The following is a 14,851-nucleotide window of genomic DNA, read 5'->3' as shown; positions in this document are numbered from 1 at the left end:
CAGTAAATACATGTGCATACTTCCTTCACTGGCTGCCATTTTATCAATTTTGGTTGTAAGGGATGGAATTTTGTGAGATAAATTTTTAAATTCAGGCTCCCCATTTTCATTACGAGATTTGCTTCTCTTATTGATCTTGTCATATATCTTTTTACTTATTTAACTTTTTCACCGTTTTCACCAACAGAGATAACATCAGCCCAGTAAGGACCTTGCCTGCTGCAATCTCAGTCATCATTTAACGTAACATAGTTTTGAAAATGTTGCTTGTGCAAAACTTGTTTCAATTTCTTCCACTTTCCTTTTTACATACTGTTTTCTTCTTGTGCTTCTCACTTTTCCCGGACGTTTCAGGAAGGATATAGTAAGGGCTACAGCAGAACCGCTAACATTCAGCACATCAACAACTTCACACCCAGGAATATAAACATCCTCACTGTCTTCTTCAGTTTAACACAACAGAAAAGATAGTGTTCTGTGATCTTCCAAATTAAAAAAAAAAAATTGTAAGTGGAAAAATTAAATTTTGTATTTTGGTTTTAAAAATTTATAAGTTAAAAGAGGCCCCTTATTGTGTGCGTGTCGGTCAAATATCAGTGCACTAAGAGGGAGGTTTAACACAAAACATCCAGCAGGTCTCCTGTACTTTTTGTTTATTAGTAATATTTTTTTGTTCTCTATACTTTAAGAGTTATTTACAAAATATAATTTCTCAAAGGGCAATACCATTTACAAAAATTAAGATAAAATGAAAATACTTTATTTCTTAATGCTTATGATATAGAGGTTTAAAATATATTTTTTCCAGAGAAATTCATGACCATGAGTTGACATGACCTGTATGGTCACCCAAAAGTAAAGCTGAGGTTTCAAATTTTGCATTTCATTATTCAAACAGGATGATTATAGATACATAATGTCATTTTTTTACCATCTTACAGATTCTCTTATAGAGGACATAGTAATGGGCATACATGGTGTACAGAAGCAAGTGAAAGAGCTGAAAACCAATGAGACCCCAGGTCTGGATATAATTCTCAATTCAGTTGCACAAAAAGCAGTCTTGGCTCCTTACTCAGCTTGTGTTTATCACAATTCTCTTGTCCAACGCAAAGTCCCCAGCAACTGGTGAAAAGTGCAAGTGACAACTGTGTACAAGAAGGGTAAAAGAATGGACCCATAAAATTACAGACCAACATCTTTAACATTTGTTTTGGAAAGAATTTTTGAATGTATTCTTAACACAAATGTGATGAAACTTCCTCGAGACAGACAGGCTTCTGTCCACAACAGTTTTAGAAAATATCGCTAATGCGAAACTCTGCTCGTCCTTTTCTCACATGATATCCTGTGAACTATGGATGAAGGGCAACATGCAGATCCCATATTCTTAGACTTCTGCAAGCATTTGAAGCAGTGCCCCACTGCAAAATTAACTAAGGTATGAGCATACAGAATAACTTCACACATATGCAAGGTGCTCTAAGACTTCTGAAGTAATAGTATCCAGTACATTGTCCTCGATGGCAAGCATTCATCATCAGAGACAAATGTATCATCAGGAGCGCCCCAGAGAAGTGTGATAGGACCACTATTGTTCTCTATATACATAAAAGTACTGACGGCAGGGTGAGCAGCGCTGTGTGTTTATTTGCTGATGATGTTACGGAAAGCAATCTGTGGCTGTTTACAGCTGATGCATGGGAAGGAGACATCATTGAGTGACTATAGGAGGACACAAGATGACAGATAGAATGTCTAGTTGGTGTGACAAATGGCAGCTTTCTTTAAATGTATATAAACCTAAGATAATGCAAATGAATAGGAAAAACAATCCCATACGTTTGAATACAGCATTAGTAGTAGGCTGCTCAACACAGTCATGTCATTTAAATATCTAGGTGTAACACGGCAAAGCAATTTGGAATTGAACAACATGTAAGTATTCTTGCAGGGAAGGTGAATGATTGACTGCAGTTTATTGGGAGAATTTTAAGAAACTGATTCACCTGCAAAGGAGGCCAGGTATAGAATACTAGTGCGACTAATGCTCGTGTACTGCTCGAGTATTTTGGATTCCCACTAGGTCAGATTATAGGAAGACCTCATAACAAATCAGGGGCAGGCTGCTACATGTGTTACCAGTAGGCTCAATCAACACCAGATGCTTCGCAACTCAAATGGGAATCCCTGGTGGGCAGGTGGCATTCTTTTCATGGAACACTATCGAAAAAATTTAAAGAACTGGCATTTGAAGCTGACTGCAGAGACATTCTGCTGTCGCAAATGTGTGTTTCACATAAGTACCATAACAATAAGACTAGTAGCGGCCGACGGTAGCCTCTGCCTTGCACCACAGAATGGCTTGCAGAGTATGTATGCAGACGCAGACGTATGAATGCTGTGCATCAAATTTGTAAAGAAATGTCAATTCCAGCTAGGCTAGAATAAAATTATAACATGGCAGTAATACCTTATTCTGTTTTAGTGCTCTATTTATTTATTATGTATTTATTTCGGTCCATCTAGAAGGTGTCAGGTGCGTTAGCCAACAAAAAAAAAAAAATTAAGCCTGTTTCCGGAGTGACTGGACTGTGAACTATGTGATAATCTACCGATGATGCTGACCTGTATTTAACTCAAACGGATGATGATGGTGATGATTCGCTTGAGTGTTGGAAATGTAACAGTTGTCTCTTTTGAAAGCTATCTGTTTTAGCAAAAATATTGTTTTGTATTCCAGTCTCAAATGCGGCTAGCAAATAAATAAATAAATAAATAAAATTACAATTCTAAGAGACAATAACTTTGAGAAAATTTTATTTCTGTTATAGCTCTAATTTGTTTGGTGGCAACATTCAAATACGCAGGTTCAATAAAGCAGATGTCTTAAATAAATAAATAAAATAAATATCTATTTTTTTCATTTCAGGACAAGTGTTATTACAGAAGTTGGTAAATACTTTGTTTTCTGTGAAACTTTTGTTTCCAAATTTTCTTTGTTGCGTAAAGCAAGCCTGTTCATTCATAGGTCACAATGCAACACCAGAAGGTGGACACACAGAGCTGCTATGACAGCCACAACGCCTCCGCCCTCCCCAACCCCAAATGCCACATTAAATAACAACCTGCCCACTACAACCATTCACATTCAAACACGCGACACCTGTGCGCTGCATACTCTAGTGTAAATAAGTAAAATACCCCACCTGCAGACCTCTGGCATTAAGCATCATTTTTTCGCCATTCCTGGCTTTTATGGTTTTTACTTTAGCAATTGAAAACCAGACATTCTTATCTCTCATGTGTATCACAAGTTGACAAAAATTATAACAAAATGACAATATAAACTGAATATATTTGAATACAATTGTTACATACCTGCAATAACATAAGCAGTGAATCAGCTTGTGGAGGCACCTGGCTAGCATGTGGTGGTGTAGCAACCTGAAGTCTTGGTTGTCCACCTGGTGGTGCTTCAGAACCAGGTAAGGGATGGTGATGTCGAGGCAGAGCACGTGGTGGTAGATGTGCCGGTGGAGGTTCAGCACCTGGCTCACCGTAGTACCGACCAGGTGGCGGGGTGTAATGAGCTGCCATACGATATACCGTAGCCACTTGTGGTGAGTCAGTAGTACGGTCGTGAGGTGACGTGAGACCACCACGCACACTGCTACTACTACCACGAATAGCATTTGACGGCCTCCGTAATTCGAGAGGTGGGCTACTCCCGTGTACGGCATCCTCATCTACATCGGCACACTTAATGTCAATTGCAGGCAGAATAGGAGAACGAACAGCTCCTGTAACAAAAAAAGGACATAAAGTTCCCTCACAAATGATATGGAAAATGTTACACCAACTTTTCTTTCTCAAAAAATTGACTAGATACAACTTTTAACAGGAAAGAGTTAAATCTACAATACATAGACTAAATTAAAAACTCCAACATAAATGGTGAACTGGAGGATTGGCACATTCACAGCAAGTAATGAAAGGACAAGGAAGCCAAAAGGATGCTGGATATCAAGAACAAACAGAAAATTCCACTCTTTGAGCAACTTCAGTCTCTCAGTGCTATCTGCAGACCACAGTGACTATGCACAATGATTCAAAAACGCCACCCGATATCAGTTTGAAATGACAACTTTCTCTATGTTTATGGCAGAGACACACTATAAAGTATATATAAAAAGAAAGGAAAGGTCGTTAAATGAGATTGGCACGTAGAATTTCTTTCTTTTGTAACTACATCAATCAAATTTTTATACTTGCATGACCAAGTGAGGCCTCAACATAAGCAAGTTTATTAATCTATCCTATGTTAATTCAGTTATAAATAACTCACAACCAAAAAAGGTACTTTGTCATGAACTTCCACATGGGTGAATGTCTTTAGCATCCCAAAAGTAAAATTGTAAACTGTGACACACACCTATCACTAAATCACTTTGCAAGAAATTTTTAAGTTCTGTATTTTGACAATGTTTTTGTTCACATTCCCAAAATTTTAACTACATTTGGTAAGCATTGACATATTATCTTTCACTGTTCAGCTTAAATATACTGACTCCAAACTGCCACTGTAATGTAATAGCTAAAAACACAATATGAAACATGTAGTGGTCTATAAATATTTACTTTAGTCCCTATATTAAAAGCAAAACAATTGTGCAACACAAAATATGAAATTCCTATTCATATTCAATGACTAACTTCTTGCAGCCCGACAATGCAAGCTAGTATCACTTCCCCTTGTACAACAAATGTTCAGATTTCTGGCCCATCTATCTTTTTTAAAAAAAAAAAAAAAAAGAGAGAGAGAGAGACAAGATGATTTATGCACTTCCCTTATTTATATTTCGTGACAGCTTATTTTCAAATTTTGTGCAATAACTTTAGATATATTATACCTCATTTGTAGCTTCATTTTAATTCATGTAAAAATTCTAGTTAAATTCTTGATTTACTACTTTCATTATAAGTGTATTAACCGATACCTGAATTAAGTTGGAATTTCATGTGGTTTTCTTCTACCCTAAAAAAACAGGAAGGAGGCTTAGGGATTAATGACCCATCTCAAGGTCATTTAGAAACAGGAAACAAGCTCAGATTGGAGGAGGACATAGGACACGTTCTTTCCAAAGCAATTATTGCGTCATTTGGTTTGAGCAATTTAAGGAAACGAAGGAAAACCTACATCTGGGTAGTTAGATGAGGGGAGGGGGTTGTACTGCCAGCCTCCAGAACAGAAGTCCAGTCTTAAGCAGTGTGCCATCTTGCTTGGTTTCTACACCAGAAATGTCTGCTGTGGTTGCTCTTTTGAGAGGTATCTGATAAGAGTAGACCAACATCCTTTGGGTAGTTTTGTGCTATGACAAAGTTAACTATTCATGATATGCCTGCCGTTAACATATAGAAATGAAGTGGAATAAGGGATTATAACAGAGATGTAAATATGATGGAAAATGTGGGGAAAATGCAAAACCTGATTTTGTTGTTCTGGAATACAGACACAGTTTTAAAATTATGAGTCGGAATCATGGCAGGAAATCCAAAAATTGTTCAAACTCTTATTCTAGGACATCAGATCTTCACTCTTGTACTGTCTGCACACACAATATAGTCTAATTTAATTTACAACTGGATGCAGTAAGGTCAAACTATTGTGTACCACGTAAACAGAACTTGCCATGTGGATGACAATGAGTAGGATTGACTGACCCATAATCGTTGTCACGAGACATAAATGTGCACTTGAAGCCAATAGAATGCCTTCTTCCCTTAATAGCAAATAATATCTGTCTTCAAAAATGGAATTTCAGTGGATACAGAAGTTCACAATTTACAACAGGTTTCTGCGAAACATTTAGTCTATATCAAAAGTTTGTAGAACTCATCATGGCTCATGACCATGGTCAGTAAGTGACATCACAGAACACAGAACTCAAATTGGTTAATTATAATATGCGTATCTGACAGCATGGCATAACAAGATATATTCAAACAGACACAAAGTACTGTACTGTACACAATAGTTGAAAGGAAGGCAAATAAAAATTAAGTCAACTGTAAGATTCAAACCTCATCACATGCTAGCTATAGCTAATCACTGCTAATATGAGCACTCTATGTAGTGCTACCATGAGAATTGTTGGTTAAAAGTTCACAGGCTGCTTGTAAACACAGTGCTGAGTACTTGTAACTTATAGCCCATCACGAAAAGGAACTCTGTACCCCCCTCCCGCCCGTCTCTCTCTCTCTCTCTCTCTCTCTCTCTCTCTCTCTCTCTCTCTCTCTCACACACACACACACACACACACACACACACACACACACAAAATCCAAAAATATCATCCAAACATTGTACCACAGTCAACAATACTGTAACTATTAACAAAATTGTTGTTGTTCCTCATTCAGTATTTTTCATCCAATGACCTGTTGAAATGTTACAGCTCTTAGTAGTTTATTCTCATGTTGCATTTAATTTTTGGGAATGGCAGCAGCACCCTGAGCCCTGAAGGTACCACAATTCTTGGCTGGCTTGTATTAAGTGGCAACAGGTACATGTCAAGAATATAATTTACAGTGGCTACAACTATCGTGTCTGTACTAACTACAAAATATCTATTACACTAAACAGCTAACACAGTCCACAGTCCCAGTTGCAGGTTGCCTGTCTAATGGCTTCTTGGGCCAACAATAAATTGATTTTCAGTGTTTCATATAATTACAGTCTGAGTTTTAAAAATTTGCCATCATAATCTATCCTTGAAGAAGTATAACCCTGTGTAAAAGGTAAGGGTAAACATGGCAAGTAAAGTATTAAAGTTAAAAACTGTGCATCTGTCTTGAGGCAACATAATACACACAAATTATCCATACTATATTAATTCAGTATTTGAGAACGAAAGCACTTAGTAACTTCCAACAAACATTACACACAATTTCAAACATTGGCAAAAAATTTTCTTGCTGACAAGCCCACAAAGTAGCAGTATGAAGTAAGTTTATCACTTTACATTTTCAGTGTACAACCAGAAAAACCTCAGCATCATGCATGATGTTCTGATTTATTACTTATTTGCTACGAACTCTATCAACACATTTTGCAGATGGTGTCCACGCATACTACTGAATGTACCTGTTCAGTTGATGACATCATAAACACTGAGATGCATAAAAAATTAGTCATATACTTGAAATTAACATAAAAATATCCAGTGCTCAATTTAAAATTCCTGCCAGTCTTAAAAATGGCCAAATATTCAATGCCACAGGAAACCTATCTATATCTGGCCAATTTGGATTCAACTGGCACCAGCAGTGCACCGGTGTGGGGATTCACAAGCGTGAAAATACTGTCTCCCTCCTGCCCTGTCATCACAAACCCAGAACAACTAGCCTATGATGCTTCATTTCAGTCTATGATGCCAGTGAACTTGGACTGAAAGTGAACTGCATTATCCGTAGAAGTACATTTTTTAAATCTGGCTTTGCAATCTAATAATAAAAATGTTTTTTTTTTTTAAATTGCTTGAAAACTAAGGTGCATATTATGATCTGTAGTGTCTTATAGTATGTAAAATAAGGTCATTACTTCTCAATAGCCTACCTATTATGTTAAAAAAAAGTAAAAGGATGTTTACTCATCTTCAGACCTTCTACATGTAAACTTGAATTCATAACACTGTTAATACAAGGGGGGGGGGTTTATGGGCACTGTTAATACAAAATCTGCAGCCTGGTCTCAGCCATTTCATCACAATGTAAGCCCACCTCAAATCTATGAGGATCACAATGAACAGGGTCCTGATAAGAAAAATAGTATTAACATTGCTGCCCATACCATTTTAGGTACAATATGTCTAGAATGCTGCCTTTCCACAAGAGCTAAACGAGTTCACCAGATATCATAACTTGTACAAAGGAAACTTACTTAAAATGCTTCACTATTTCAAAGAGCAAAAGCTATTTATGGTAAGTTCTGTATACAACGCCATGCGCTATTGAGTTACTGTAGATGATGATGATTATGTGCGTAAATGGTTTAAACTACTGGGGCATCAATTCCTCTATTTCATGAGAAAAATGCACAAAAAGGTAAAAAGTGAAAAAGTGGGGCCTTGGCTGCTCGAACTGTATAACAAGTCAAGAGTTTGAAGAAGTGTGCGACAGTAGTTATAACACAATAGGTAAAGGAAAATAGTGATAATCCAGACAGCATCTTACACAAGGGGGGCTAAAGGCACAACACGATGAGACAGGAAGAAAGTAATTTGTGGTCGCATGGAGGTACCCGCCGCAGGATGAGCCCCCCCCCCCCCCCCCATAAACACCCATAACACTGAAAGTGGAGGAGTATTACAGTTAAGTGTAAAATATTCTCTCCCTCAGGAAATTGGCAGTGGCTGTCTCATTATCTGCAAGCATCTGAGATAGTGAGGTACACAAGCTGAGAGCATGCCACAGATCGGCCAGCAGTGCACACTCAACAAGAACATGTGCTATCATCAGTACAGCTGCAGTGAGGAGGAGCCTCCCGACGCAGAAGGAAATCGTGTGGTCAATGCATAGTCGGCACAATACAACGGCACATGTGCAAGAGGCCTGGAAATATGTATGCCATACCTTAGCAGACCCTTTAATCACTCTCAACTTGTTTTGCGTTGTAGTAGCCTGCCATTCCAATTCCCGAAATATTGCACTGCAGATGTAATCTTAAGTCAGTGCCCGGTTTCGGATTTCAAGTTGATCTCCTATTGTGGTGTCTTCTACTGGATGGCCAGGAGGTTCATTTTCTGGAACATCTACATGGCTCAGTGTCCAGATGAAGCTTACTGTTTTTCCAGAGCTGTAGAGGTCAACCCGTACGTCCCGGATGTTGGCGACCAAAAGATTTTTGGAATAGCACAGGGATGTATGGCTTTTACACAACTCATGGAATTGCTACAGATCAGAAAGTTTGTCACTGCCAGGGATTTGATGTAGCACAAAGCTTGAGATACGGCAACAAAACTTTGCAATATATGCACTGCAGGCACTTGACAGAGATTGCGTCTCGTGTCCCCTTCCATGTGCAAAAGCATAACCAGCCATGTTGTCGACTTTCGACCCATCCTTGTAGATGCATACCAAATTAGAATAACGTTTGAGGATCGAACAAAACAGGTGTCAGAGAAGGGTAGGATCAGCATCCTTCTTAGGGACCCAAACAGGTCTATCTGTATCACGGGGCAGGGTACACACCACGGGGGCTGTCGAGAGGGAGCTCTAGGAACACAGACTAAAGGAGGCAGTTGGAGGTCCTTCAGTCGAGTGTAGAGTCAGATCCCAGCTAATCTAACATGCTTTGGGCAATGTGCAAATGGTCTGAGCAGCTGGTTGCAGAACAGAGTTGAGTGACATGGGTGATAGGCATCTAACAGATAATGACTGCGTAATTTGCCAGAAGCTGCTGTCATCTAAATCGCACCGGTGGGACACCGACTTCTGCCAGGGGGCTGTTAACAGGGCTCATATGGAAGGACCCCATTGCCAAATGCAGGCCAGTGTGGTGAACAGGATCCAACAAGCTCAGTACAGATGGTGCTGTTGACCCATAGACAACACAACCATAGTCCAAGTGGGATGAAATCAGTGCTTTGTAAAATCTCAGAAGAACTATATAGTCCAATCCCCATGAGGAGATCATAAGAAAACAGAGAGCATTTAGCTTCTTCATGCAAGTTGCCTTGAACTGGTGGACATGTGGCAACCAAGTTAGCTAGTTGTCAAATAAAACACCTAAGAATTGAAATGTTTCAACAACTTCAAGTAACTGGTCACCAAGATTAAATTTCTGCGTGTGGGTGCACAATCATGAGTTGACAAAAATACACAACTTATTAGTTTCCACAAGAAAATTGACAGCAATGATTCAGGGCTCAGTCAAGTACTCTCCAGAAAGCCCCCTGAAACTGGTGCTGGGCACAGTGACGAAGAGTCATAATACAGACAAAGACCATCCACATCCAGTGGCAAAGAGACTGTGGGGGCCACTGCATTTACAAGATATCACTGATGGTGATAGTGAACAGCGTTACAGTTCGAACCAATACCTCCGGGACTCCAGTTTGCAGTGCCCCGGAAACCCCACTCAGGTAAGTGCAGACAGGATGTGATGTCGCCATGTGGTATTGTATGCCTTTTGTAGGTCAAAGAACACTGCAATCAGATGTTGGCGATGCGCGAAAGCATAGCACATGCAGATTCTAGATGATCTGTAGTAGACGGGAATGTCAGAAAGCCACTTTGGAATCATGATGTGGCCCTCCATCTTCAAGTCATCAACAAAGACAGCGGATGTTTGAATAACTTACACAGCCCATTCATCAGAGGGATTGGCCAGTAGTTAGTTTAATTATGTGCGACCTTTCACAGTTTCAGAGCACAAATAATAATACCTTCCCTGTCATTGAGAGGAAAATTCTCCTTTCTGCCAAATACAAGCCTGAGGATGTATTTCATGCTGTTGGCAAAATGTTTGAGCATTTGGCTGTGAATTTTGTCGAGTCCAGCAGCCATATCTAAAAGGGCCGTTGTACGATATAAAGCCTTGTGTGTAGCAGGATAGCAGGTGGCACTCAATAAGGTGTTGCCGGGTCAGGAAATTAGGATAGTAATTACTGCAAGCAGACACTTTAGCAAAGTGTGCCGTAAAACATTTGGCAAGTACCACGGGATCAGTGCAGATGTTACCATTGACAAAAATGCTAGGAACTGCCGTAGTTGGTGGATGGCCACAAATGTGACCGAGTTTAGTCTGTACTTGGGACGGTGGTGTATGGGATCGTATAGATGATACATATTGCTCCCAACACTTGCACTTCCTTTTCTTTATTAAAAACCACACTTTTGTCTGTAGTCTCTTGAATTCTATTAAATTACCCATAGAGTGATGGCATTTGTGCTGCTGAAGCACCCTCCAGCGTTGCCTGATAGCTGTGGCTATATCTTCAGACCACCATGGTTGTTGGGATAAGCCGAAGGAGTAGGGTATCGTTGCTGCTGCAGCATGAATAATAGTAACAATAGTATCCTGTACCAATTTTGTCAATACCCATCACACAACTGGCTGCAAAAATGGCTATAGAGGAGAAAGTCTGTCAGTCAGCTTTCCGAAGTGGACATGCTCCAGATGTCTGTGAGTGGAGAGGAAGAGAACAATAAGAAAATGGTCACTGTCACCAAGATCCGCATGGACATGCCACTGAATCAGGATTAAGATACTCAGGCTGTAAACTGCAAGATCAATAGCTGAATATGTTCTGTGGGCTGCAGAGAAACGTGTTGCAGCTCCAGTGTTGAGTACACAGGTATCCAATTCCGAAAGGAGGTGTTGTAATACTCGGCCTCTGCAGGACAGTTTCACAGGCCCTAGTGCAGTGGTAAGGGGCACCTGCTCACTGGAAATATCAGAGCGTATGAGGGTACAGATCCCACCAGATGTTCTCTCAACATTAATGGGACTAGTACAGTAGGGTCTGTAGTTTTTCACAGCGGGTAGGTGTGTTATTGTAAACTGTGTTTCTTGAAGTGCTATGCCATCTACGGAGTAAGTAGCCATTAAATGACAGTTCAGTTAGAGGACAATAGTAGCATTGGAGTCAGGTCTGAGAAAGTGGAGAATGGAAAAGGTAAGTGTGATTCATTTGCTACCAGGTTGTAGTCCACCTGATTGCGTGATATGTCATCAATGTGCATACGCTCGACCTCTGCAGGAATGGGTGGTGGAACATCCAAAGCCTCAGGAACTAGTTTATCATCTTTCTGCTTATCGTACATCGATTTCTGCAAAGTTTTCCTCATTTTATCTTTCAGGAGTGAAGAGGACCACACTTTTCTTCAGCCCACAGCCTTTCGGTGCTGGTCCTGGTCGGAGGGGGGGGAGGTTGTTATGGGGCAGTGGGAGAGCACCTTCACAGGTGTCCTCACCTGTGATGATGCCAGAGGATGAATGGCATCTCTGGCCTAGGTGTGGGAACCACCAGCGCTATAGTTGTAGGGAGCAAGGGAGCTGACATTCCCTCCCCCACCTGTTGGGCAGCCCCTAGAATATGACCAGTGCCAGAAGGTGTCTGCAAGACCTTGTCATCACGTGAGCTCTGGACTTTGACATAACAGTCAAAAAATTTGAGACCATTTCAGTTCACATGAAGTTCTTTGCATCTTGATAAGACAGGTGGTCAAGCTTTTTATACTTTTGAATTGTCTTCTCCATCTTGAACACTGAGCACTGCAGCGAACGAGGGGGGTTCAGTTCCAGAAAGTTGACACACTGAGGGTGTCTCCGCAATATCCTTTCTTTCAGGAGTGCTAGTTCTGCAAGTTTCGCAGGAGAGCTTCTGTAAAGTTTGGAAGGTAGGAGACGAGGTACTGCCAGAAGTAAAGCTGTGAGTACCGGACGTGAGTCGTGCTTCGGTAGCTCAGTTGGTAGAGCACTTGCCCGCGAAAGGCAAAGGTCCCGAGTTCGAGTCTCGGTCGGGCACACAGTTTTAATCTGCCAGGAAGTTTCACATCTGAAGATATTTTTCTCCGCATATACCAGGTACAAATCTGTTGAATGTTGCTTAAGCCACCCTTCCTCAAATGGGCCACACTTGTGTAAAATCTGGAAAGTGGAGGTCAAACCCAAAATTGTGACCACAATTTAAAAAGGAAAAAAGGTGAGCGGAAAAGTGTAAAAAAAGAAAGTGAAAATAGCAAAAACCTTCAGAATGCCAAACAACAGTTAAAATAGCAAGGTAAAAACATGACCAAATAAAAAGAGTCCTATTAGTTGCCTCTTATGACAGGCAAGGAATGGCCTTATGTGTATTCTAGCTCCTGACACCAAAGGGTGTTTCTGTTACCATAGTTAATTAATTAATTTATACTGAATTTGATATCAGATTCAAATACTGCCCCTTCCCCCAAAAAAAGAGATTTGCTTTATGTTCAATTCCTGTTCCAAATAACTGCTTTAACCAACTACAAATAACTATTAAGTTGAATTTTAGTTTTATTCTGACATGTTTAAGTGTTAATTATTCCAACTTTTCATTCACAGATTAACTCTTCCATGAAAACAATAGCCACATGGTTAACAGAAATTTTCAAGTTCTGTAGGAACATGAAAAATTTGTTTTGTTCTGAAAACTACACAGCTGCTTCGAACAAAAACATGGGATCTGGCAGACCAAGTTTGCCTGACCACTCTGGCTATCAGCCACATATTATTTTCATTGATAGCACTGTAAAACTAAAATTCAGACTTTTTCAGTATTTTATCAACTTATTTACAAAGTGCTGGATTTATAGCTTTTGGAATTGCAAAATTCTTGACATTAAATACTGGCTTCTAACAGCTTTATTTCAAATTACACAGTCATCATATTAATACCAGCCTCATATTTAGTTTAGAACATTTTACAATGCCATCAGCTCATTTCAGTCCAAAAACGGAAACAAAACTGCAGGAGCTCCAAACCGGTGCCTTTGCAATTGCAAATCCAAGATGCAGTGATACTTACACTAAGCGAGTGCTTCAGCTGAATTATGTTAACGCTTAAGTGTGATTTCAGCATCAGTACATTAAAGGGAAAAAACCATGTTGTAAAAACCATGTTATATCTTTTATTCAGATCAAAATAGAATTTCAATGCAAAGAACTGTGTGTGAAAAAACACCACCTAGTTACATGTTAAATTTGCTTTCTGCATACAAGGTATACGGAAACTTCTTAATTAAAAAGTAATCTCACCTGCTGGGATATGGTAAGGTATGTGTCCACCAAGAGCTTCCTGTGCACGCAGAAATTGTTGGTACATGATTTGTGGGTGCACGTAATGCAAATCATGTGTTGCAGCTGAGCGAATGTGATGTGGAAAAGGCACATGTTGCACAACCTCCCCCTGCCAACAAAAATGTTAATGCTTAAAAATGAATTTATTACTATCTAATGACATTCATATCCTTACAGCATTTTCTAATCTATCACATGCAAAGTACAAACATGCTAATATTTTTATTATGATATATGCAATAAGCCATTTCATAGCAATAATACTTTGTACTTTGAAAACTACATAAAATTACGAACGTAAACTTGTACTGTAAAATATCCTAACCACATAAAAAGGTTACATCCAAAATATGTGAGAATCTCTTAGGCAGGTAACTACAGCATTTGGTACGAAATCTGTAAAAAAGTTGACTACTGTAGAACACACCGCAGTACGCAATTTAAAAATTGTAACTGTTGCTATGAAAATGTTCACAGTGGTTATATAAGATGGAATGTTTAACTGGTTTATATGTGGTGTGAATTCTTTCCCACAGTAATACTGTTTCACTGCTGTAAACAGAGCTGATGGTGACATCAGAATTATGTACGTAACAGGAGGATAGGGCTGAGGATGACACAGTGGCAAGTCAGTACTGTTGGGCCTTCAAGGCCTATCTGAACAGTGTTTGTCTTTTTTAGGATAATGAAAGAAACCTAGCAACAGTTCAAGAAGAAGTATCTCAGATAATGATACTGGGTAGAATCGGAAATGAAGGGCATCTTTCAGTGGTGTAACAATATTATATGACAGAGATTATACACTGGGCTGCTAAACATGCATGCTTCAGAAACTAAAATGTCTGTCATTAAAAGAAAACACTTAAAATGTAGAAGTGAACTTACAACGTTACCTTCCAATTTTATGTTAGTTTTAAATATTACAATATTTTTAACCTTAAAACATAACTTTTAAAATCATTCATTAAATTGGAAAAAATATTCTACTAACAATGCAGAAATGCTACTGGAGTAATAACAAAA

General features: G+C 39.3%; 1 protein-coding gene across 1 annotated transcript in view; it reads right to left on the bottom strand.

The window, feature by feature from the left end:
• Positions 1-14,851, bottom strand: part of LOC126153873 (protein split ends-like) — a 360,157-nt gene that overhangs the window by 33,300 nt on the left and 312,006 nt on the right. The window contains exons 17-18 of the mRNA XM_049916099.1: positions 13,787-13,937; positions 3,382-3,803 (exon numbers count right to left, since the gene is read on the bottom strand). Coding sequence (XP_049772056.1) covers positions 3,382-3,803; positions 13,787-13,937 — 573 coding nt within the window. The remainder of the gene's footprint in view (positions 1-3,381; positions 3,804-13,786; positions 13,938-14,851) is intronic.

Source organism: Schistocerca cancellata, chromosome 2 (genome assembly GCF_023864275.1).
Source record: "Schistocerca cancellata isolate TAMUIC-IGC-003103 chromosome 2, iqSchCanc2.1, whole genome shotgun sequence".
In the NCBI taxonomy this organism is placed as follows: Eukaryota; Metazoa; Arthropoda; class Insecta; order Orthoptera; family Acrididae; genus Schistocerca; species Schistocerca cancellata.
The sequence above is the reverse complement of the archived record's forward strand: the minus strand, read 5'-3'. Positions and strand labels throughout refer to the sequence as shown.